Genomic DNA, 24,923 nt, shown 5'->3' on the forward strand with positions numbered 1-24,923 from the left:
TGCCATGGATCCCCCTCTGGCATGCCACAGTCCAGGTGTTAGTCCCCTTGAAACAACTTTTCCATCACTATTGTGGCCAGAAAGAGTCCCTGTTGTTTTTAAAATTCGCCTGCCCATTGAAGTCAATGGCGGTTCGCGCGGTTCGCCGGTTCGCGAACATTTGCGGAAGTTCGCGTTCGCCATTCGCGAACCGAAAATTCCGGGTTCGCGACAACACTAGATACAAGCTTTTCTATACGTCTGTGACCTTAGTACATGGTGCAGTTCATGCTTAAGTTACACGCTAAACAAACTAACGATTCTATATGAATAAGCTTATTCGTAGGTCAACGCTTGCAGGGTCATTTCCTAAGGTGGTACTACTCTATTGTCTCGAGTGTGTTAGGGAGGGAGATGAACAGGAATATTTCCTACGCTTCATGGAGGGAGAGGGGGAACAGGTTGTCAGTAGCTTGAGAAACGTAATGTGGTCCAGAACTGTATATCCTGTATGTTGAACTGGCAGCCCATCGTCCCAGTGATAGGGAGGGCAGATATGTGGTGCTTAAGTATGGTATACAATTTTTAAAACATGCTGAAGACAAACTAAAATAATAGGACCGCTGGGCTGCCCCCCACAATGATTCAAACAGAAGGAGAAACTATGCAAATAAAATATAGGTTATAGTGGTGCAGCAAGTCCGTTTAAACAACACTCAAGCCCTTAAAACAACGCTAGACCTGCATATGGCTGTTCAACCAACTCCTTTTTGTGGCAGTGGTCCACTGGCAGTGGTCCACTGGTCTCTCGGTGGGGCCCGGTGACGCCATGTGGCTTGGCGGCTGGGTATGGGTCACAGCGTCCATGCTTGGCTTTCTCCGGTTACCAGCTTCGGGAAAGGTCCTCCCTGCTTGCCAGCCCCAGGCTCTTGTCGAGGCCTGCCCCTCCCGACCACCCCCTCTTCGGCTTCTCATGCTGAGGATTAGCTGGTTGTGTGCGGATCTCTGCTTTCATGGACGATGCTGCTGGGTTCGCACCCGCGTAGGCCAAGAGTAGGAGTTGGAGCCCTCGCCGTGGGTGCGTGCTGCTGCGCTGTCCTGGGCTTGTGGAAGGCGTTATGGATGTTGAGCCCCCACGGTGAACCTGCTCCCTCTGGTACCTGTGCTGCTGTTGGAGGGTGTCTCCGAGGTAAGCTTTTGCTCTCTGGTAAACTACCCGGGTGAGAATGTGCGCCTCTCGGCAAGGCCCGTTTCCCACCTCGCCACCATTTTAGGGCTCGGCTGGGTGTAGCTGCTGCGGTCTTCTGCTGTGTGACTGGGATCGGCTTGTGCCGCGAGTGGTCATCCGACTAGTTCCAGACAGGCTGGTGCTGTTTATTTGCCAGTTTGCACCAGAAATGATCAAAGATCCTGTCCAGCCTGACCAGGATGTTGTGATTGTCCTCCATGCAGTCATGGACCCGCTCTGCGTTCGCCATTTTGGCTGTGTCGCTGCAGGTTACAGGGGCCGCTTTGGCCTTGTCTCTAGTTCCTGTTATGTCTGCGCGGCCTCCCATGGATGGACCAGGATAACCCCCACTGGTCCGAGGGGGGCGGGGGGGTTCTTGCTTCCAGGCCGGAAGCCCGCAGTGCATAGGAATATAACAAACGCACGTGAGGTACCCCAACAGCAATCCTCAAGCTTAATCACTTGTAACAATGAGGCATTCGCGAATACGTGCACAATTTTATAGTTAAGAAGATGTTAAGCAAAGTTAGACATAAAGATAAGAATTTTGGTAGTGCATGGTAATAACTTAGCAGATTCTACAAAGCCATAACAGTACAGGCGGGTTCAAGATTAAATATAGCATATTGAAACATAACTGTTGAGCAGCATTTTGATGAGACTGCACATTTTAAGGGTGGATATAAAGAAAGCTAGGTACGCTTAAAGGACCACTATAGGCACCCAGACCACTTCAGCTTAATGAAGTGGTCTGGTGCCTGGTCCAGCTAGGATTAACCCTTTTTTCTATAAACATAGTCTGCCAACAGAAGCCGACGGTCGTTTCTCTGGACCCGGCAGGAAATGTGCAGCAGGATGCTACTCTTTAGTGGGGCGGATCTTTGCTGCTTGTCGTTCCTTCTGGCTTGGCAGCTCGATCGCCCACCTCGAAAATACAAATGCAAGCAACTTACCTGCACCAGACCACACCGCACGAGAGGTTTACATACACTTAGGCAGGCCAGAGAGCACCTACCACTACACAGCTGAGACCTGGAGCGGTTCACTTCTCAGAGCAGGGAGCTGAGCATGAATGGCCAGGGTGGCCCACGGGGGACTGCTCCGGCAAGCAAAAGGGCCCCTGCAATGCCTCCAAGCGGCGGGAAGGGAGGACCCTGACCCGCTTGGCACATCGGCATGCAAAGGAGGGGAGGCTCGCTATATCGTGGCCATTTAAATGTCAGCGCACCAAAAATCAAGATAGCGAACCCACTCCTGCCGACTGGGCCTCAGGTGAACTCATCCCAATCAGCTCACTACGGCTCCTATGATCACCTCAAGCTGCACCTTCCTCTACATTTAAAGCAGCAGGTACCCTGACTCCCCACCACCTGCAGGGTGGTGGGAAGCCAGGGTGCCTGCTGCTTTGAGTGTAGAGGAAAGTACACCATGAGGTGATCATAGGAGCCGTAGTGAGCTGATTGGGATGAGTTCACCTGAGGTGGTGGGAAGCAAGGGTGCCTGCTGCTTTGAGCACAGAGGAAGGTGCAGCTTGAGGTGATCATAGGAGCCGTAGTCTAGATATCTGTATGGTTAGCCCTGCTAAGTTCTATGCTTTAAGACGTTATAGTGGTAAATAAGGGAACCAGCTGCAGTTACACAAGCCGGATGGAAAATTTCCATCTAGCGTCGGGAAGGGGTTAAAGCGGCACTGTCATGGCCGAATCCCGCTTTTTTTTAACCCCCCCTCCCGCCTCCATTACATCTAACTGACCCCCTAGTCACCCCCAAATGCCCCTAAGCCCCCCATATTACATATTTTTTATTCTTTATTTTCTGCCCGGATCTTTATTCAGGGGGCCGCCATCTTTGTGTGGGTAGATGAAGTCCCAGTGGGACACGTCATCTGCCCACACTAGACAGACTGTGAGATTCCCGCACATGCGAACGGGAATTTAATCTATTCATTCATTCATTCATCAGACAGACGAATGAATGAATAGAAAAATCAGACGAACAAACTAACACTGAGTATCAGTGTTCGTTTAGTTTATTACAAGGAGGGAGCTACCGGCTTGAAGCTCCCTCCTTGTAATATATACAGATAGAAGCGGCAGGGAGCAGTGCTCCCCGCCACTTCATAAGCCCCCCAGATCCCCCCTCACTCTATGGGGGTCAATATGACCCCCATAATAGCACAAAGGAGATTAAAATCTCCCGAATGCCCCTACTCGCTATACCGCGAGTAGGGGCATGTCCACTAAACAGCATGTGGCTGCTCACTGTTTAAAAAATAACCTACTAAATAACAATAAGTTGGGGAGGACCTACTGTCCTCCCCCCCGGCCCCCACCCCCCACCCCTAAAAAGTGGGTGGGGGCCCTATATAAGAATGGGGGGGGGGGAGAACTACTGTCCTGCCCCCGCCCCTAAGCGGTGGGTGGGGGCCCTTAAAAACAATAAAGGGGGGGGACGGGACCTACTGTCCTCCCCCAGCCCCCACCCCTGAGCGGTGGGTGGGGGCCCTATATAAGAATGGTGGGGACCTACTGTTCTCCCCCCGGCCCCCACCCCTGAGCGGTGGGTGGGGGTCATAATAAACAATAAGGGGGGGGACCTACTGTCCTCCCCCCGGCCCCCACCCCTGAGCAGTGGTTGGGGGCCCTAGAAAAACAATAAGGGGGGGAACCTACTGTCCTTCCCCCCTGAGCAGTGGGTGGGGGCCCTAATAAACAATAAGGGGGGGGGGGACCTACTGTCCTCCCCCCTGAGCGGTGGGTGGGGGCCCTAATAAACAATAAGGAGGGGGACCTACTGTCCTCCCCCGAGCGGTGGGTGGGGGCCCTAAAAAAAACAATTAGGGGGGGACCTACTGTCCTCCCCCCCCGAGCGGTGGGTGGGGGCCCTAATAAACAATAAGGAGGGGGACCTACTGTCCTCCCCCGAGCGGTGGGTGGGGGCCCTAAAAAAAACAATTTGGGGGGGGACCTACTGTCCTCCCCCCCCGAGCGGTGGGTGGGGGCCCTAATAAACAATAAGGGGGGGGACCTACTGTCCTCCCCCCGGCCCCCACCCCTGAGCGGTGGGTGGGGGCCCTAAAAAAACAAAAAGGGTGGGGGGACCTACTGTCCCCCCCGGCCCCCACCCCTGAGTGGTGGGTGGAGGCCATAAAAAAAAATCCCCCCCCCAATCAAGGTGACTAGGGGTCCCAAGCCCCTAGTCACCACCCCCCACCCAAATAAATCTATCCCCTACCTACCCCCCCTCACCCTAAAAATAATGAGGGGGGGGATAAAATAACTAACCTGTAAACAAAAATTTAACTTACCATTTGGCGTCTTCTTTTTTTCTAAAATCTTCATTTTTCAGCCCCCAAAATAACCAAATAAAAAGCCATCATACCCGTCGAACTTAAAATAAAATAAAAAACCTGAGCGCAAAAAAAAAAAAAATGACGCTACAAATATTAATCCATCTTCACCCATGGTGGGCTCCGCGCACACTGAGCTCTGCAGGGCAGGGGGAAGGCTTATAAAGCCTTGCCCCGCAATTAGGCTAAGAACAGTCTGATTGGTTGGTTTAAGTCAATCAGAGTGCTCTTTGTCATTTTACACAGCGTGGGAAAGTTCTTTGGAATTTTCCCACACTGTGTAAAATGACAAAGAGCACTCTGATTGGTGGGCTTGGAATCTTACCAATCACAGTGCAGGGTTGGGGGCGGGGGTGTTGGACAATAGGTCCCCCCCATTGTGATTTATAGCCCCCACCCACCGCGCAGGGGTGGGGGCCGAGGGAGGGGAGGACAGTAGCCCCCCCTCATTGTCATTTAGGGCCCCCACCCATGGGTGGGGGCCTGAGGGAGGACAATAGGTCCCCCCCTAATTGTTATTTAGGGGGCTCCCACCCGCCCGCGCAGGGGGGGGAGGGGGGGCGGTTAGTAGTGTGTTTGTTTTTTTTAAACAGTGAGCAGCCACAGTCCCGAATTGCATCTTAACACAAATGGAGAAACTCTTCTCATTCTGTTAGGATGCAATTCGGCATTTTTTTGGCATTCTGTCTAAGTGACAGGACGTTCGGCAATACTGACAGGAAGCATCGTGGGAACAGGGAGGAAAGCTAGGGATCATGGGAAAATTGCTCTGACCAGCGGAAATGAAGCACACTTTGCTCCTCCGCTGGTCAGAGCTGGTCAAGTGGAGGAATCCTCCATAAGACAAAGAGTCCCTACTTTGTCTTATGATTTTAAAGAAAACTAAAAAAGACAGGAATTAACGGAGAACAGATCCTGAGAGAGGGGGAGAAGAGGAAGAGATTGAGGAAAGGTAAGTTCGGCATGACAGTGCCGCTTTAATGAAGCAGGTTTAGCGTATAGAACATGCCCCTGCAGTGTCAATGCTCATGTCTCTGCCATTTAGGAGTTAAACACGTTTGTTTCTGTCCATGCAGCACAGCTCCCCTGGCTGTGACTCACACAGCCTGCATGAAATTTTTTTTTCATTTTCAATCAGATGTTAAAGGGACACTCCAGACCCATAAAGCACTTTAGCTTTAATTTTAAAAAATAAAGCTGAAGCACCTCTTTAATTTTAAAAACTGAGCAGATTTTAAAGGGACACTGTAGGCACCCAGACCACTTCAGCTCATTTAAGTAGTCTAGGTGCAAACTCCCATCACCCTTAACCCTGAGCAAGTAATTATTGCAGTTTTTATAAACTGCAATTACTTGCTAGGGTTAACTCCTCTTCTAGTTGCTGTCAAGCAGACAGCCACTAGAGGGACTTCTTAAATTGAAATGGACCTTTGTCCATTATCGGACGCTGGATGTCCTCACAATCTGCATTACGATTTCCAGCATCAGAATTTTCTGCATAGGAAAGCATTGCATAATGCTTTCCTAAGGAGAAATCCTAATGGGAGCGCGGCCATTGCCACGTATGGACATTAGTTCTCCCCCGCCGGCGGACGTCAGCTGGGCAGGAGCGTGGGCAGAGCTGAGCCAGCGCCGAGGCACATCAGCGCTAGACACAGGTAAGTGACTGAAGGTTATTAACCCCTTCAGTGCCGCAGGAGGGGGCCTTGACAGAGAGGGAAGCTGTAGTGCCAGGAAAAAGAGTTTGTTTTCTAGCCACTATAGTTTCCCTTTAATAGAAGTTGACAATTTTATAAATAAACCTGGATACACCCCCTTGGCTTTCAGGACCTGTTACTTCCTGGTTTGGTTAGCTCAGTGGAGCTAAACAGAAGAGGTAGCAATAGCTCAAAGCACTTACCTCGCAAAGACTTCGCAAAGCTGCATTAGAAAGTCTGTTATTAGACAGGTCATGAAAAGTCTAGGCGGGAAGTGGAGGGATTGCAAAGGCAGAACTACAACTTTTCAACATATTTTTCGATATACCTCAATTTAAAAAAAAAAAATAAATAAATACATAACTAAATGCATGCAAGTTAATTTGGTTTAGGTCTACTACACAGTGATTTTTATTTATTTTGTATTTGGGTAGTGCAGTGACCCTTTAATTTGCTTTAAAGTGGTCATTGTGCTCACTTTTGCACATTGTCGTTATGATCATGTCTTATACCTTTATGCACATGATTTACGTGCCCTAATTTTGTACTTATGCATATGGCCCATGTGCTCACAATAAGCACTTCATGGTATTCGTTAATGTGCTGCCGTTTGTGTTTTGTGCGTATAATGCAGTGGTTCCCAACCCATTCCTAAAGTACCACCTAACAGTCCAGGATTTAGGTAATCCCTAAATCCTGGACTGTTAAGTGGTACTTGAGGAATGGGTTGGGAACCCCCGGTATAATGGATATGATTAGTTGAACTGTGGTATGTGCTAATTTTCACATGATAAAAGCACAGTTAAAACTTTTTGTTTTGCACTAGATTGTGTAATTGTATGGTAGTTTGGTACATCTTATCGGATAGATATTTTTTACTTGTACTTTTTTTGTGTAATATCTATATGTAATATTAGGCTGTTAAACGTTTTTCTATTAATGAAAAAGGCAAGGACTGCTAAAGCTTCACAGAGTACATTTTTTAAATAGTATTTGTTATCAATCGTTCCTGTATCTCTGATCAGAGGTCAACAGTGTTTCATTGTCCTTGTATGTACATTGTACAGTGATAATAAAGTTGAATCTGAAGTTTGAATCTTCAACTCTGTAAATTGAACTTTAATCATGCACAGGAGGCTTCTGCAAAGTCTAGAAGGTTATTAGCTGGAGATAGGAAATTCTAAATTACACAGAATGTATAATAAAGGAAGTTAGAACATTAGCTCTTTCTTATCAGGAAGTGTTTAGGAAGGCTTCCCAAGTTGCATGCAGGGAGGTGTGACCAAGGCTGTATAAACACTGAATTAATTCCTAAATGGCAGTGAGACTACATGGGGCATGATCTATACACCAAAACTGCTGCTTTAATCTAAAGTGGTTTTGCTGCCTAGAGAGTCCCTTTAAAGTTTGGAAATCATTTACAAATAGCAGCCAGGAATACAGGTTAGCTACATATATTATTCACAAACCATGTTCCTTCAATAATAAATAAATAAATAAATAAATAAACTTTTAATGACACGAACATTCAAAAATAAACGTTTTACCACAGTTTGGAAAGCAACTCCAAAATTATATTTAGCTGGAATGTGGTTGGGGAACAAAGACTGGAAACACTGAGCACACCGTGCAGTCTCAATATGCACTTATACTTGTCAAGATACAAAGTATGTATTGCTTGTAAATACATAAACAGAAGATTAGATTATTTTTAGGATATTATACCTTTTAAATGCCATTCTCTCTTACACAAATTATATTAACTTTGGGTTCAAATGAGTAGAGAAAGACATTCACAATATTATGGCAAAGAGAATGTAAGTTTAATTGTAAACTAATATTTCAAAATACACATTTTTGTAGCCTATTCACAAGTAGAGGGTTAGTGAGTTGTTCTTCTTTTATTTTCCTAGAAATATCATAGTGCTCTTATATTATAAGATTAAAAGATATTGATGTTTAGATAGTAAACCACTATGCATTCTGGAATTAAATACCAAAATAATAAAAAAAAAAAAAAAAGACAATTTAAGACTAAAATAACTAACTAGCTTTGACTGTAGCAGAGTTGGAGAATATTGGCATATCAACTATTTTGGTCTAAATGTTTTGGTCTTCCTTTTTGAAGTAAATCCCAGAGTTTGTCAATGTATTCAATTCTATTCGCTGCAGAAAATGATTTTTATTAACTGGTTACATTTGGTAGAGAATTTTAATGTTAATTATGTTTAGTTCTTATGACTAAGTTAATGAGCCAATAACACAGACCTCTGAGGCCCAAATCACAAGATATACATGAAAAATAAAAACAAATCCAAATGTGCTTCAAAAATAAGTACAATATAAAGATACCAGTACTTATGTTGTAGGAAAGCCATGAAGCTAAACGTTTGTAAAAAATATTTATTAATTTACATATAATGTAACAATATTTTTGAAAGCAGAGCATTTGACCCTATTGTCCAACGCATACCTGCTCAGAAAAATCAGTGATATGTGAGTAAGAACAGCGAGAAAGTTAGCACACAATGGAAGAATAATTTCCAGCTTTTTAAATCCTGTGTCAAGTTTTGGGGTGGTTGTTTTCATTTAACAGACTCGATCCACTTTTCAGCCATATTACTAAAGATGCTAATATCACAATAACAAAAGTTACTAGTTAAAAATAAAATAAAAAATAAAATAAAGTAAAGTAAAAAACATCAGAAATTTACAATGAAACTTTCATTGCTAAAAAAAAACCCCAAAAACAAAAAAAAACCAAAAACAAATCAACCCAAAAATTCACAAACATACATCTGAGTAATTATAGCTAACAAAACTATTACTCCTATGCTGGCATAGCCAAGGTTTTTGTCAAGATTTTGAAGCTAGAGAAGCTATACCAATACAAAAATACATATCCTCCATAAAAAGTGTGAGGATACACTATACATATGAAATAATACATGCATGTATCTTCAAATATACTTGTTTCCGGTTTGCAAGGAGGCACAATAAACTTGAATAACTGCCAAGTGTGAAATCAAAATGGGGATTGAGCTTTCTGTTTATTTTCTGGAAACACACAGAGACGAGATTTATGTAAAATTGTATGTGGACAACTGATTCATCTGGCAGTAAAAAGGCTGCCCAGCTCATGTGGTTTTGTTGTATTCTCTCACTCTAGAATTTATTTTGTACATTACAAAAAAATATATACATATACACACAAAAAAGGGTATGGAACCCACAACAAAACCTCAAAGTAAAAAAAAAAAAAAAAAACACAAGGGAAGGAAAAATTAAATTAAAACCTTTCCGGCATTTAAAATGATTCCTCTTTGGCGTTGGGGTGTGGACATGTTAAATTCTACCAGTATTCTTAGCTAGAGGACAGGTGGATAAATAAAAAAGAAAAAACAAAAAGGAACAAATATGGAAAATGTATTTTCAGGTTAAGGCACAAAACAAAAAAATCACAAAGAAGATGAAGGGGAAAAAAAAAAAAAAAAAAAAAAAAAGCCCGGAGGGAATAAAATCGATGTATGTTAATTTCTTGCTCAACAGTATAGAATCCCCATCCAGTGGAGATCACATCACAGTTTTGTCATTTTGCAAGAACTACCCACACAACACTGGTTCCTGTGTAATACTTGTCCTCTCTAAGAGCTATAATTATATATCGTTAAAGGAAAAGTAGGTTTTCCATTTACTTCAATATGATCCACAATTTATAGGTCTTCCATCCTGTATTCAGGCATTTTTATATCCACTGCAAAGAGTTCATAAACTTGACATTACAATATGTGGATGGCGTATCATGAATTCCTTTCTTGTACACATTTCCAAAGTCATTACAAATAATGATAGTGGTCAGGTTCAATCCACATTGTACTGCATATCAGCCAAACTTGAAGATTTCAAGGGTTGGAGAAATTAAACCGGTTGAGTGTCATGCCAGAATGAAAAGCCCAACAGTTTCCATAAATTTTCTAAATTTAATTTCATGCATGAGTCTTAAAACATGGAAACATAAACTATGAAAAAAATCTGTCTTTTGTCCTAGTCTTTTAACTGCTCTGGGTGGAAATAACATCTGTAGACTGTGGATCACAAAAGGGTCCAAAACGACCATAAATATCCTTAGCCCGGACAGCAAAATAGTACTTGCTACCAGATACAAACTGTGTGAGAGTACAAGCCATTGGAAGTGGTAGTGCTTTGACTTCTCCTATTTTTTTCCACTGTGATGGAGATGTTGCAGTTGGGTCTTCATGGTAAGCATAGAGGTGATAGCTGTCCACAACAGCACAAGAGCGATCTACTTCCAATACACTCCAAGAAAGGACAATTCCATTTTGACTTTGTACTCTGGCCAGTTTGAGGTGAGGCTTTTGAGGAGCAGAAGTTGATCCAGCTTCTGCAGGAAGGCGCTGGGGTTGAGGAGCCTCCGGAAGTGGAGCTGGATGAATTGGTCTTGCTGGTTCCTGTAAAAACAGAAAAGTTTATTTTACTGCATATTATATACAGATTGACATTTAATAGAAAATAGGCACATATACAGAAACCCAATTTGTATGCAATACTGTAAGTGATATAAAGTTTAATGTAAATACTGAAAGACACCAGAAGATCTGTTACACAAACACACAACATAGATATATATATAAGAAACACTGGTTTTCAGGAATACAAATATATTATCAATATGTAGTTGTATGCAAGGTTTTTTAAAAAAAAATGGCTTGTTAATTTTAAACATGTAGCGAAACAGGTAAATACAGAACAATGCAGTATTATTTTAGGTTTTCCCACCTGGGCAGGGCGATGGTGTACAGTGAGCTGTGGTCCTGCAGTACCCATGGCCATTCCATTATTAACCACATATGCAGTGGCTTGAGGCATTCGAACGGGAACACCTAAAAATTGTGCAAGATGATAAAGTAAATCAATAGAATTTTAACATTTCTACAAGGTATACACAACCATGCATACCTTTTATATGATTTGAATTACAAATTATACAATTACATTTTTGTCAAAACTAAAAAACACATTGTTCTTGTAAAAGCAGGCCCATTTTCTATAACATTCCTACAATTAGGATGCTTACAATTACATGATTAGCATAATTTTCACAGTTCCCAAAATGGACATCGACAGGTCATGATGCTGCCAACAAAGGTGAACATGGGGATGGGATATCTTGAAGCAAAGGCTGTTTCAGCTTTGATTTGCTAATTGGCAGATTTTTATTAGAATTGAACGTTAGGTTGTGAGATTATTACATGATTTCATTAAAATGGCTGTGAGGATCATCGTGTGCTTGGCTGTGAGTTAGAGCCATGTCAGCAGCCAAGGGGATACTGCTCTCTCATTGGCTGAGCTATGTACCTACTTCAAATCAGGGAGAATGTTTGTGAAAAAGGAAATTCTGCAAGTAACCCCGCAAAAAGTAGCAAAAACTAAAGATATTGAATGAAAGATAAGATTTGAATGCTGATAAAAAAAAAAAATTAACCAACAAACAAACAAAAAAAGAAAAAAACAGCATGAATATGAGGCAGGATCCTATCAACACTTGTGCTATGTTGACTTTCCCCAGCAATATCATACCAAAGCATATATTGCATGTATTGTAAAATTCCATTTAATAATAAAATCAAAACAAAATTTACCTCCTGTTTGTGGACTTATTTGCTTCAGATTCTGGTTCTGCATAAGTGTGCTACGTGCAGGTGTGGAGGGTGGGACAGTGGGAAGATTTGTTGTAGTATATACCATCTGCTGATTGCTTGGAGGTCGGGGTGCTGTAGCCCTTGTTGGAGCTTGAGTCCCTGGTCTTTGAGTAATGTTAACAGTAGTCTGAGCTGTAATGTGTACAAAAAAAATGAAACCATGCAATTAACATACTGCCAAAAACACTTTTCAAAATACTAGTCATTCGTAAAATGGGTTCTGAATTATATAGATGAAAACCGAAATACACATACGCAGAGCATATAATTGTTGATGCCTTATCCTGTGAAAGACATGTTTTAGTCTACAGGCGAAGTATACTAGGTTTTTTTTTGTTCATATCGCATGTATACAGCTTTATAATGGCATTATATGGCCATAAGTAGGAAACATGGCGTAAAAACATTGTACAGGTGAATCACATTAGCCATAGATGCGTAACCGCCTAGCATCAGGTTTGTGTATGCAACATGAGGTTTTTGATAGGAAAAGTGAAGGCTTAAGTAAAACTAGAAGGAATTGATATCAGTACACAAATAATCTTTACATCCTCTACATTTACAGTGTTACGTGTTGTCGAGCATCGTTAGGAGGATGTATGTTACGCTGTGTGTGTGTCAGGAACTTATACAAGGCTAGTTCAAGCGATACCAGTCTCTGTAGGGAGCGATGTGTGCAAAGATATGTATAGGAGGAGGGGGTAGTAAATCTTGGCGATGTTACGGCTTTGTAAGTGTGCCTAAGGAGCCAGAGAAATAATAACAAGACTTCTTAACTTAAACATACTCGTTTTCCTGGCACTATAGTGCCCTGAGGGTGCCTCCACCCTCAGGGACCCCCTCCCGCCGGGCTCTGGGGATAGGAAGGGGTTAAAATCTTACCTTTCTCCAGCGCCGGGCGGGGAGCTCTCCTCCTCCTCTCCGCCTGAATGCGGCAGGAGCTGCGCGCGCATTCAGCCAGTCTCACAGGAAAGCATTCATAATGCTTTCCTATGGACGCTGGCGTCTTCTCACTGTGATCTTCACAGTGAGAAGCACGCAAGCGCCTTGACCCTAACAAACATAGCAGTTTCTCTGAAACTGCTATGTTTATAGAAAAATGGGTTAATCCTAGATGGACCTGGCACCCAGACCACTTCATTAAGCTGAAGTGGTCTGGGTGCCTAGAGTGGTCCTTTAAAAACTTTGAAACTAAAAAAAATTTACGATGTCTGTCAATAATTACACAAGGAGAATCAACAGTTAGTTCAGACAGTGTCAAGCTGGAGGGTCCGCCGACCCCGCCGTATACTAGTTCTTTTTAAGGAAAAAAAAATAAAATAATTAACAGTTTAAAATATTACCTGATGGCAACACATGTATGGTGGTTTGGGAAGGTCCTGCAGGTACAGATTGTGTCTGAAAACTATTTGGCTGTGAGGATTGTGTAGGTTGTGAGGGGCGACCTGTAACTTGGGATGACGGAACACCAGAGCTAGTCCTCTTTGATTCTAAATAAAGAAGTTTAGGTTTAATGCACCCATTGGTACAGAGGCAGAAAGATTACATCATACAATGGAGACTGCATTACAGAAGTGTAAACATTTTTTTTAACCACTTCTAAATTAAAAGATCAACATTGGTAATGAAGAAAATGTAAGTAATAAATACAGAGAATAAGGTTTTTGTTTTGCACTTTATGCTGCTAGTGGAGAAGCCATAACTAATAAAAAATCAATACCTTATAAGACATTAAAATTATTAACTTGATATCAACACACAAGCACCATGTTTTGCATTATTAATCACATGTAAATTTCTTCTCGTAATCATAAACCTGACAAGGATTATGAATGTTAAAATTCTCATTAATACACACTTAATTTTATTTAAGTCAAATATAGATTTTTCTTTTACTCTGACATTTTCGGTGTTCAGATTTCTGCATTACAAAGACAAACACAGTAAGTATGAAATACCCCCACAGTCCAGGCTGACTGAAATATAGAAACCTCACAGGCTTGCCTGCTAATAGCCTTAGCAAGTTTTTTTTTCTTTTTAAATCTTTCTTTTGGAAGACATGCCATAATCTCATATTACCACCAAGTCTGGATAATGAGCACAAAAGAGCTTGCAGCAGTCAGAAAAGGTAATTAATGTGTGATAGGGATTTTTCTGACTTCTACTCATTGAGATTATGAACACATAGGTGTCACTCTATTCTTGAGGTATAAACACTGACTCCCATTCCATGTACATATATAATGTCTAATATAAACCAAAAACCTATTCGTAAAATGTGCAATAATAAAGTTGCCTTTTATGTAAAAAATGATTGTCATTTACCTTGAGATGCTGCTTCATGATCCTCTTCATCCAATGTAAGGTCAATAATTCCACTTCCAGCTTTCCCACTCTGGGATTAAAAAAACAAAAACAAAATTCTATTGATTTTCAATGTTATAATTAAAGAAACAAAAAAACAACAACTCACATTCATATGTAGTCTACAAATGTGGTGATTCACAAAACTGAACACGGTCAGAAAATTTACAGCTAAAGGGACACTGTAGGCACCCAGACCCCTTCAGCTAACTGAACTGGTCTTTTGCAGTTCCAGAGAAACTGCAATGTTAACATTGCAGCTCTAAATCTGCCCACAGTAGCGGCCTACCAGACAGTCACTAGAAGCCTTCCTTATTCGAAACAGACCTTTGGTCGACTATTGGACGCAGGACGTCCTCACACTCTGCATGAGGACATCCAGCATCAGATTTTTCCACATAGGGACGGAGGAGGGGGCGGAGCATCGACCCAGCGCCAAGGGACATCTGCGCTGGTAAAAGATAAGCAAATAAAGGGTTTTAAACCCTTTATTTACCTGGTAGGGGGAAGCAGAGGGAGCTATAGGGCACATATAGTATCCCTTTAAATAATAACCCTGAAAACATGTAGGCTGAGATCAGATGCACTATATCCATCAATATAGGTTAACACAACAAGCAGTCCAGTTTTGCCCAGCTGATGCTTCCACTTTTGGTGTCTGCAATTTCCCTTTAATACTCCAAGAACAAAAATCACTGTCTCTGGCCCTCTCTCAGATAAATTTGTAAATCTATTTTAGACACGTCTGACAAATTACCTGGGTCTCCCAAATGCCAGTGCTGCATCCGGTCTTCTCCCATAGGAGAAGCCAGATGTCTTCATGGATATAAGCAAGCACAGTCAGCACGTTTTTGTTTTTTTTCCAATTTGACAATTTTGTCATAGAGTAAACACAGATGGGGTACATGAGAGAAAAGGGGGAGGGGAGATCAAAATGTGCTTTAACGCATACATCTTCATTACACATTGGGGTAGCATCGCACTACCTTGTTCAATATTTTGTTGAATGTGAAACTAATAATGAGGATACCCACAGCTTAGTTGCTTAAGACTGAGCGGGGAGAGGGTGTGCTACGTGTCTACGAGAGTTTAATGGATTGTTGGTGACCAGGCCACAGGTGACCTTCGTTCATTCCCTCTCCGGACTTGACGTTGTGTAGCAGCTGTGTATCAGTGTAACTTCTGTCTTGTTAGGCTACCATGAGTGAGTGATCGCTTCTAGTAGGTGGTGTAGGAGCAGCAGTAGATTGCATCTCGTGTCTTGGCGGTCTCTATGTCTAGGAGGATTAGTGGGTTTGTTCTGGTGTAGGGACACTATGCTTATGTCTGTACCTTGGAAAGTTTGTTCCACTAAGAACGCTTCAATCCAGGTGGGGGAGAGTAGGGAGTGAGGGGCAGAGGAAAGGTAGCAGTGGGAGGTCGGGAGGAGGAAGAGGAAACATCCAGTGTAAAGGCGTCTGTATGGCATTCCAGTTTATGCTGAGAAGATTCCTCGGTCCCAGGGTCATGTTTCCCTCCCGGCTTTCGGTCATTGTCTGTGTTTGTCAACCAGGAGTGACATTAATACCCGTGAATTCTCATAGATTCAGGTATAGAGTGTAGTGTGCATGTTAGCCAGATCTTAGGTGTTCAGGTTGGGTGTTTCAACGCCCAGTTTTCCCAAACTTCATGTCTCCAACTATTGCGAGTCAGTACCAGAGTTATTTTGGATTCGTATTTACCAATGTCAGATTAGCTCTCGCATAGATGCATTATTTTGGGATAGCCATTTTTTTTGCAATAAAGTGTTGTGCCGCTACGAGTAAGTGAAAGATGAAATATCTAAATGGTTTGGGGTATTTAGTCTCGAAAATAAAGAGAAGTAAGGCAGGGGAATTTGGTACTTTGACCGAGGTGTGTTGTTACATTAGTAATATGACATCTCTGCAATACGGTTGGATTTTCTAGCAGTTCCAACGTGTGTAGGAACGAGCAAACCTCTTTTTTGCAGCGCCAGCATGTGTTTGGCATGGATGGGCGCATAGTAGCAATTTGTGTAGGGACCATGTACCAACGGTAAAAAGGTTTACGGGTTAGTTCTAAGTGAGAAGCACAGAATGTCAAACCCCTACACATATTTACTGAGGCTAACCAGGTCGTTTCTGGTAGTGTGTCCCAAATCTTTTTCCCATGATTGTACGCAGACAAAGGACTTCATTCCAAGTTTGGGCAGTAGTACCGTGTATATAGTTGAGATAGGTTTGTTCACAGGCGTTAATGTCATGAAAATCTTTTCAAAGATTGTGGGGGCAACATTGACCTGTAGTGTGGAATGCAGTGTATGAGACCTGTGTATGAGACCTCCACCAAGATGTCAGCTGTAAGCAAGAGTGGTGTGCGGTGTTGGGTAGTGTATAACTGCCTTTCAAGTGTTCGAAAGTGGCCAATTTACCCTTATCCAAGAGAGTGTATAGATAGAACACACCACACCTATTCCAAACTCTGTAGTTAAAGTCAGGTATAATAGATGTGAACATCTTAATAGGAGTCGAAAGGGGGTTGGGTGGCAGCTGCACAGGAGTTTGCGTGAGACATCCCAAATTTTTAATGTTGCTACGGTGGCGCGGAGTGCTTGCGATGTGTGTTCCCTTTGGTGGGGTAATAACCACACCTCAGTATTGATATCTTGTCGGGGTAATCAGTGTTGTTGTATGGAGACCCATTGTGGTGGGTCGATAGGATGATTGATCGAGAAAAGACCAGCTAAAACTGCTGCTTTGTGGTACAGTTGCACGTTAGGAAGACTCATTCCCCTGTAATATGGAGTTAAATGCCGGTTGGGAAGTATGGGGGTTGGTTATAGTCTGCAGGATATTATCCACGAAAAGGTTCAATTTGTATTCAGTTTCACCAATTCTGATCACCTTTGCTGATCGGATAAACTCGGCTAAGGGTTCTTAGGCCATGATATACAAGAGCGGGGAAAAAGGGCACCCCTGTCTAGTTCAGTTTGTGATGGGGAAAGGGGTCGGTTGGAAGCCTCAGTAGTATAGAGTTTGCTATGAACGCTGCGAAAAGGTTGCTAATCTCCTGGGGCCTGATCACTTTTTCCCAGTCTGTCGACAGGAGGTGGGATATTTTGGATTGGGCCTGTGCGTCCCAGAGTCTGGTAGCTAAAAGGGAACTCGCCTTATTACCCATGATGTACTCTAGTTTTGAGTCTGTGAAGGATACAAGTCGTATGAGCAAAATTAATATAATTTAGCTCGGATTGGATTTTGGCTGTGTGTTCAGCGCCTGCAGGGTTGGGGTTGAGCAGATGGGAGGCAGAGGCATCTCTCAGTTTCCGCAACAGATTTAAGGATTTAGCTTGGGAGACCTTTTTAAGGATGGAGGCTCGTCTTATGAACAAACCGCGTATGACTGCTTTATGGGCCTGCCATATCAAGGTCAGGAAGTCCCGGGTGTATGATTAAGAGAGAAGTAGTTCAAAAGTTCATATTCAAGTTCCAAACAGAACTTCTCATTCTGCAATACTCAGTCATTTAGTCTCCATGGGTTACAGCCTCGAAAGGTAAAGTCGTTGTTAAATGTCATAATCAGTGGTGCGTGGTCCGACCAAACAATGTCCCCTATGGTGCACGTTTGAACCAAATTAAGTGAAGGGCCAGTTACAAGTAAATCATCTATCCTGGAGTAAGTCTTGTGGGATTTTGAGTAATAGGAGTAACATCTGTCTGAGGGGTGTAGTGTCCTCCAGCTATCGTGTAAGTTAAATTGCAGCAAAAGATTTGTCAATGCTTTGCAGTGAGGTTTGAGGGACCGATGCCGGTGTGTGGCGGTACTAAAGTGTCTAAGTTAGGGTCTAAGACGTGGTTTATGTCACCGCAAATAATAGTGGTACCCCTCTGTGCAGCTGCCACCTTCGTGAACACACTGTGTAAAAAGTTCCACTTGTTTTCATTTGGTGCATACACATTCACTTAAGTATACAATGCATTGTTCAGCATACAAATAACAATTCGGTATCTGCCTTTTTTATCAGGAATCTTTTGTAACAGTTCAAAGGCAACTGACTTCTGTATGTATATAGAGACACCCCTGGATTTTGAGGTGTGAGCGGAATGAAATTGGTTGGGGAAGTGTTTCATGCCAAATTGGGAGACCTTCGCTCTAAGGAAATGTGTTTCCTGAAGGAACAGTATATCCGCTGCTGATTTTCGGGTATCCTGAAGCAACATATGCCTTTCGTGGGGCATGTTTAGCCCATGTACATTATGGGAGTATACTTTCAGTGTAAGTTGCGAGTGGGGCAGCTAATGTATGAGCTGGGATTCTGATAGTGCTTTTTGTGGCATATGCCAAGTTATGAAAATAGAGGGCAGAGGTATGCCTCGGGTTACTTTCCTTTACAAGGGAATTGGTTGGATTTTGTTGGGTGGTGTGGGGGAGGGGAGAGATTGTAACCGGGGAGAGCAGATAAGAGGTGAAAATAAAATAAAAAACTGTGACCCAAAGTATGTACAGTAAAGCCCGCAAGGCGGAGATGGTGACTAGGCAGGTGGCCTCAGCAGGCTAAAGACATCGTGGTGCTAAGTACACAACATTTTCTAAACAGTATACAAAAATACAAAATTGGTGACTCAGACCTTAAAACATTGGTATGAACATAGAGCACCGTTTTTGTAACGCAAAAGAGGTTCTGCATAAAAATGGCTAAGCAACTAGCACAATGCCAGTAGTATAGTGTTGCCGAAGCAAAGAATACTTGTAGTAAGCTGTCAGTTTGGTACATGCCAGTCCTGGTCTACTCTTCTAGTCGACTTGGGCGCCGATGCTTCTCCTAGGACGGGCAGGTTCCACTGATGTAAGAGCTTCACTTCGTCTTCCACGGTATGAATGACTGTGGTTGTCCTGTTTCTGGATATAATTAGGCGGACTGGAAGCCCCAGCGGTATAGAATGTGGTGTGCACGCAAAGTCTCTGCCACCTTCTGGTAGGCCTTGCGTTGTTGTAGGATGGTTGCAGAGAGGTCAGAGACTAGACGAACACAGGCATACTCGGATGGGAGGTCTTTCGCGGTTCTGCTGCGTTTCAAGAGGAGATCTTTTACGTGGAAATAGTGCGCCTTTAACAGCACGTCCCGGGGTAATGAGGCCAGAATTTGTTGGGGTTTGGGGACCCTGTGTAAGCGATCTAGCAGCAACATATCCGTAGGGATCTCAGGGACCAGGATTTTGAAGAAATTGTTTACGTAGCTCAGTAGATCCCCTGGGAGGACAGTCTCCAATAACCCCTGTAATCTTATATTACTTCTTCGGAACCTATCCTCTAGGTCCATAATCTTTGCCTAACGTTGACTCAGTTAGGTAGTGAGGGATCTCATATGCTCTGCAGAGGTATTGTGTGATTTCCTCCATCTTTTCTCCACATGTGTTGTGCGGGATCCTAGTTCGTGAAGGTCCAGTTTTATTTCAGCAACACTTGTCTGCCAGAATGAAATCAGCTTTTGCGACTGGTTGTCCAAGGCTTGTTGGAGAAACGCTGTAGTGAGTGGCTCTCCGTCAGGCGGCTGGTCCACCTCCGACTTCGGGCTGCTCCCTCCAGAGTGCTCGGCGCCATCTTGGAGGTCCGCAACCAAGGTCTGCCTTCTGGGCAATTTTTTTTTGTTTTTCTGTTTGATCCTGCTGTAGGGGGGTTTTAGACTGCAACATCGTATGATTTAAGCGCTGTTCCTCACGGGAAACTCACAAGATTCGCCAAGCTTGTGGTGCAGAGCCAAGGGCTCAAGCGGCCATCTTTCTCCATGCCTGTTGTGTGGCGCTGTAATAGTATTCAAAGTTTGCCAATAACAATCCACCTCACAAATACTTTAAATTTTGCGAATATGACTTTTTGCAGGTCAAGATGAAGAATTGTAAGTTTGCATCTTCTTCTGGGAAAGATCGCCTTTCCACAAGAGAAAAAAAAAATTAAAAATCAGCTGGCAGCTTTTATAAATTGAATGGGGATAATATCATATGCTTGAAGCAGAGTGTGTGCAGAGAGAGTTTAGAAATTGCTAGTGAGCATAACCCCCAAACACTTTAGTACTTTAAGTACTGGATTGAAAATGTCCAGCAGTTCAATTTTCAAAGAGCAAAATAAGATTGGCAAAGCTACATTGTAATATAGAGAAAGGGGCTGGGGGGGTTTAATCTGTTTTACATATTTTATAATCTGGTTCAAGATTTGCATTGGGAAGTCTGTGATTGGACAGACACAAAGTCTGGGGTTAGAAAAGGAGGACTTGCAAAGACTTCAGACAAGAGATCTGCAGCTTCTGCAATCGGTTTTTAATTATACTTCCAATGAAATTTTTTTTTTTTTTTTTTTTTTTTATAATTTAATGCATGCATGTTTTCTTTGGGGCTACATCTACTAAATAGTGATTTTTATTTCAAATTTGAACAGTGGAGTGTCCCTTTAAGCCACATATTTATTGTGCCTTTTTCAGACTATACGGTTAACACTACAAACATGTATTGCTAATACTATAGTGACCACCTAGCGGTGTGCCTGTCACAATGTAAAATAAAAAGGTAGTTTTACTTGCCTTTTCTACAGTGCCACAGTGTTCTCTCCATGTCCGCACCACATTAAATAACTGATATCATCCATTTTGATAATGATATCAGCCATTATAATACTTCCCCATAGGCTAGTGCACATGCATGACAAATTGCCACGCTGCATCATGCAAATGCTGCTCTAAAAGTATTATTAGATTTAGAACCAAGTTTGATTTGGTTCTCACATAGAAGGGTATCTGATGGCAGTCAAGAAAACAGGAACAGTGTGTGTCTAAACTTTCAATACAAACACTGCAGTTTCTACAAAAGTGCAATATTTTGGATTGCAAGGTTAAAACTACATTGAGATGAACTGGCCTCGGTGCATTTAATGCCTGTCTAGTAGCAGAGGACTTGAAATTTTCTGTCCTATTATAATGCAATACCTATAAAATCCCCCCCCCCCCCCCCCCAAAAAAAAAGGAAATGGTAATTTCCAGTCTAGAGTGCCTCTTAACATTAGTCTGATAAGGTGGCTTTTATAGTTTTCTATAGAGTCAAAGCTGACTGCTCAACTATCGTCTATATTTTGAAATTAAACATTTGTAAAACAAGTGAGTTGCAGACTGTTCAGTAGAACTTCAAATTTTTCAGCAAATGTCAAGGGCACATAACTTACAGGTGTAGTGGTTTCAGCTGCACGTTTGCTTGCGGGTGTCTCTGCGTTCGGTGTCACTGGTGTTCGGTTGGCTTGTTCTGCAAGAGAACACATTCGTATTAGGGGTTCTGCAATACTGATGAATATTTAGAAAGAACATGACAAGAATGGTTTGCTACATACACATGCTGTATACATATAAATTTCCAAATGTCAACTCAGTTGCAAACTTGTTCTGTTGTGCCCAACGTTTGAGGGATTTATGATCCCAGACAGTAACTGCATTAGTTGTTTTCCCTATATGAATTGATGCCGGCAAGTTTGAACCCAAAAAACTAACAAAAAAACAAGCCCGACACAAAATAAAATCACAGAATATAAAAGATACTCAACATTTGGGATCATGGATTATTATTTAAGAGGTTTCCTGAACCCCTCTGTGGCATTATTCTGCCATAATACGATTCATCATTATGTATCTCCTATCCACATACACACAAATACGCATTTTATAGATTTTAGAAATATATTTATATTTCAAGGGAAATTCAAATATATACTGGGAACTTTTTAACAAACAAAGTTTCTGAGAGTACATATATAAAAATTACACCCTATAAGGGGAATGTATTTTAGAATGAAATTCAGGTTAATAGGCGTCAACATGGATTCTACTTGTTGCTATATACCTTGTCTTGATGCTGTAGGTAATTCTGGTGTTGATGAACTGCTAAAACCAGACAATGGTGATTTGAGCTGTGAAGGCGTACGATTGTTTGCTTGATTATACACTCCAGTACTTCCCACAGGTTGCAGAGATGGTCTAGATATTTGTGCAACAGAATGTGATGGTGTTATAGCCTGTACTGCTAGAGTTGAGGCTATAGAACTAGCTGGCGAATTCCTCTGAATTCCTGGGCTAGGCAATGAGGAGCTGTTTATGGGTTTTGTTGCAGCCATGGTCACTGAAGGTGTTTTAGTGAGGTTACTCACTGCAGGTTGGTTTTGAACCGGAATAAACTCTACATTTCCAGATTGCTGGTTCGTTACCAATGTTCCAGTTGTACCTTGAAGAATCTGTGATTGTGAGGGCATTGCCACTGGAACATGCAGGATTACTGGCAATGATTGAAGAGAGACAGACATTGGTTGGGTGGTACTGGCAGACACTTGAGTATTTCCAACAACAGTTGTAGTGCTTGGTGCTGAGAGCACCGACGACATCACTGGAGCGGAAGTGACAGGTGTTGAAGGCTTGGGCTGGGTAGTTACAGTGTTTTGTGATGATCCAATACTTGAAGCATTAACTGTAAAATAAATAAGAAGGATATAAATGTGAATTATACTAAACCGGGAACTAAATGTTTCCCTCCAAATTATAGTGACAGGGATAACATGGAGTGGTATGTAAGCAACTTTGAACATCAATCATTGGAAGACACTCACAGTCAATTAATTAAGGCCTATTAAGGCCAAAATTTATATTGTTAAAGAATATGGGCACCAGGAAGGACCCAGTTACATATCAAGCCATTTAAAAAAAAAAAAAAATTCATTCCAAACCAGGGAAATCATGGCTCCAGAACCCCCACAGTGCCAATTGAACAGGATCATCTCATAGTTTTCATTTTACATATATAGATGTATAGATACCGCTAGTAAAATATCCAAGGTATGGTTTCATTTCATGGTCATGATTTGCTGCCAATTTTATGCTCTGAACAATTACATTTAGAACCTAGCTAGCATTGGAAAATTAGCTTTAAAAAAAAAAAAAAAAAAAAAAAAAATTCTTCTCACTTACTTCCTCAGCTTTTATATTCCAGACTTTCTTAAATTAGACTGTTTTCAAAATAATATTGTGATCTGGTTTTCAAATACATACTTAAAATAATTTTAATTTACTTTTTGTTGTTAGAGTATTAATAACCAGTGCACTCCATTTTTTACACAAATGCAAACAATGAATGTGGTGGATGTAACAATATAATTAGTGTGTTGACATAGTGAAAATGTAAATCACACAATTGAAGGAGGATAATGGGTAAATAAAACCACTGGCTGTAGAGTGATTGTTTGTGCCAGATTTGATGGTTCCAACCACTCAGAAACCATTTAGATTCTGCAACTTTGACATGTTACAGTGTAGAATTTATAGAGAAGGATGTGATAAAAAATGAAAACTTAAAAAAACACGGTGAAAGTATCTGCAAAAATGATCTGCTGAAGACAGGGAGGAAATATAGCAAAACTACATTAATGACTACATTGATTTCTTACATTGAAAGAAGGTTTTTAAATGCCATGAGACAATTAAGTAATGTTAACTCCTGGCAATATAATTATTACAGCAGGCTGGGGACGTCCAGCATCACCCAAAACCCCATAGGAAAGCATTGCAAGGCTGACCCGAGCCAGCGCAGAGGAACATTTGTGCTGGAAAGAAGGGGTTTACCCATTTTTTTTACTTCTGTATTCCTTTTTGAGATTACATTTATATAAAAAACAAACGTAGCAAGTAAATATGATAGAACCTAACTTTGTAACTTACTTTTTTGCTGAATAAGCTTCCAGTCAGGTGGTGCCCTTCCCTGAAGGCTAGTATTTGGAGTGGACTGGGTTGCTGATATTTGTGTAGTGTTAGTATTGCGCAGTGGTAAACTGGATGGACTTGGAAGTAATGGTGCACCTGAAATATGTACAACATTACCACATCAACATTTAGCAACTTTAATACCATCATATTAAACGGTTACATCTTACTTAAGAAACAAAGATATGTTTTTTTTTTTTGCTTTCTCGGTGAACACATAACCATTACAGAAGCAGTGTGAGCATGTATAATTCTGTTTTTTTTGTCTCTGACCCACCAAATGTGCAGAGAGCAAGAGGAGATGATGGATCAGGACCTCAAAGTTGGGACACGCATGCCAAACCTGAGATTTGCAATTCCATGTTAGTTATTTACTAAGAATGGCCACTACAGCGCCCCAATAAATCGTCAGATAAATAAGGATGATGTCAGTGTTTGTATTCTGTTCTCTCCCCAGCTAAAAAATGTTCCTTTATTTTGAGAAAAAATTGCCATGCATTCCACAAACTATTTTGCAGTTTGTAGTGTGTTTTTTTTCCTAATCTAGATTAGGTGCAGACTTTATGTAAATGTCCTAATCACTTGGATTTTCTATTCTCATAAGGAAAATGGTTCAACAAATGAATTTATGTGAATATGCATAATAACATAAGAATGTGATTTACCAGTGGTTGAGGATTGCACAGAGGCTGTAGGAGTAGTCTCTCCGACATTTCTCTTTGATTCCAACATCTGTCTCACAGTACTGGAATTTCTATAACAAACAAAACAGATTTAGAAACTATCATAACTGAACTACACAGGT

At 41.9% G+C, this 24,923-nt stretch overlaps 1 protein-coding gene across 4 annotated transcripts in view; it reads right to left on the reverse strand.

The window, feature by feature from the left end:
* Positions 1 to 9,013: 9,013 nt before the first annotated feature.
* ATF7IP (activating transcription factor 7 interacting protein) overlaps positions 9,014 to 24,923 on the reverse strand; it is a 56,089-nt gene continuing 40,179 nt past the window's right edge. For all 4 annotated transcript variants that reach the window (XM_063426350.1, XM_063426352.1, XM_063426353.1 and 1 more), the window contains exons 8-16: positions 24,784 to 24,872; positions 24,077 to 24,214; positions 22,215 to 22,832; positions 21,547 to 21,623; positions 14,299 to 14,368; positions 13,317 to 13,463; positions 11,914 to 12,105; positions 11,051 to 11,154; positions 9,014 to 10,722 (exon numbers count right to left, since the gene is read on the reverse strand). In XM_063426350.1, coding sequence (XP_063282420.1) covers positions 10,306 to 10,722; positions 11,051 to 11,154; positions 11,914 to 12,105; positions 13,317 to 13,463; positions 14,299 to 14,368; positions 21,547 to 21,623; positions 22,215 to 22,832; positions 24,077 to 24,214; positions 24,784 to 24,872 — 1,852 coding nt within the window. In that variant the 3' untranslated portion in view covers positions 9,014 to 10,305. The remainder of the gene's footprint in view (positions 10,723 to 11,050; positions 11,155 to 11,913; positions 12,106 to 13,316; positions 13,464 to 14,298; positions 14,369 to 21,546; positions 21,624 to 22,214; positions 22,833 to 24,076; positions 24,215 to 24,783; positions 24,873 to 24,923) is intronic.

The sequence above is a fragment of the Pelobates fuscus genome, chromosome 7 (genome assembly GCF_036172605.1).
Source record: "Pelobates fuscus isolate aPelFus1 chromosome 7, aPelFus1.pri, whole genome shotgun sequence".
In the NCBI taxonomy this organism is placed as follows: Eukaryota; Metazoa; Chordata; class Amphibia; order Anura; family Pelobatidae; genus Pelobates; species Pelobates fuscus.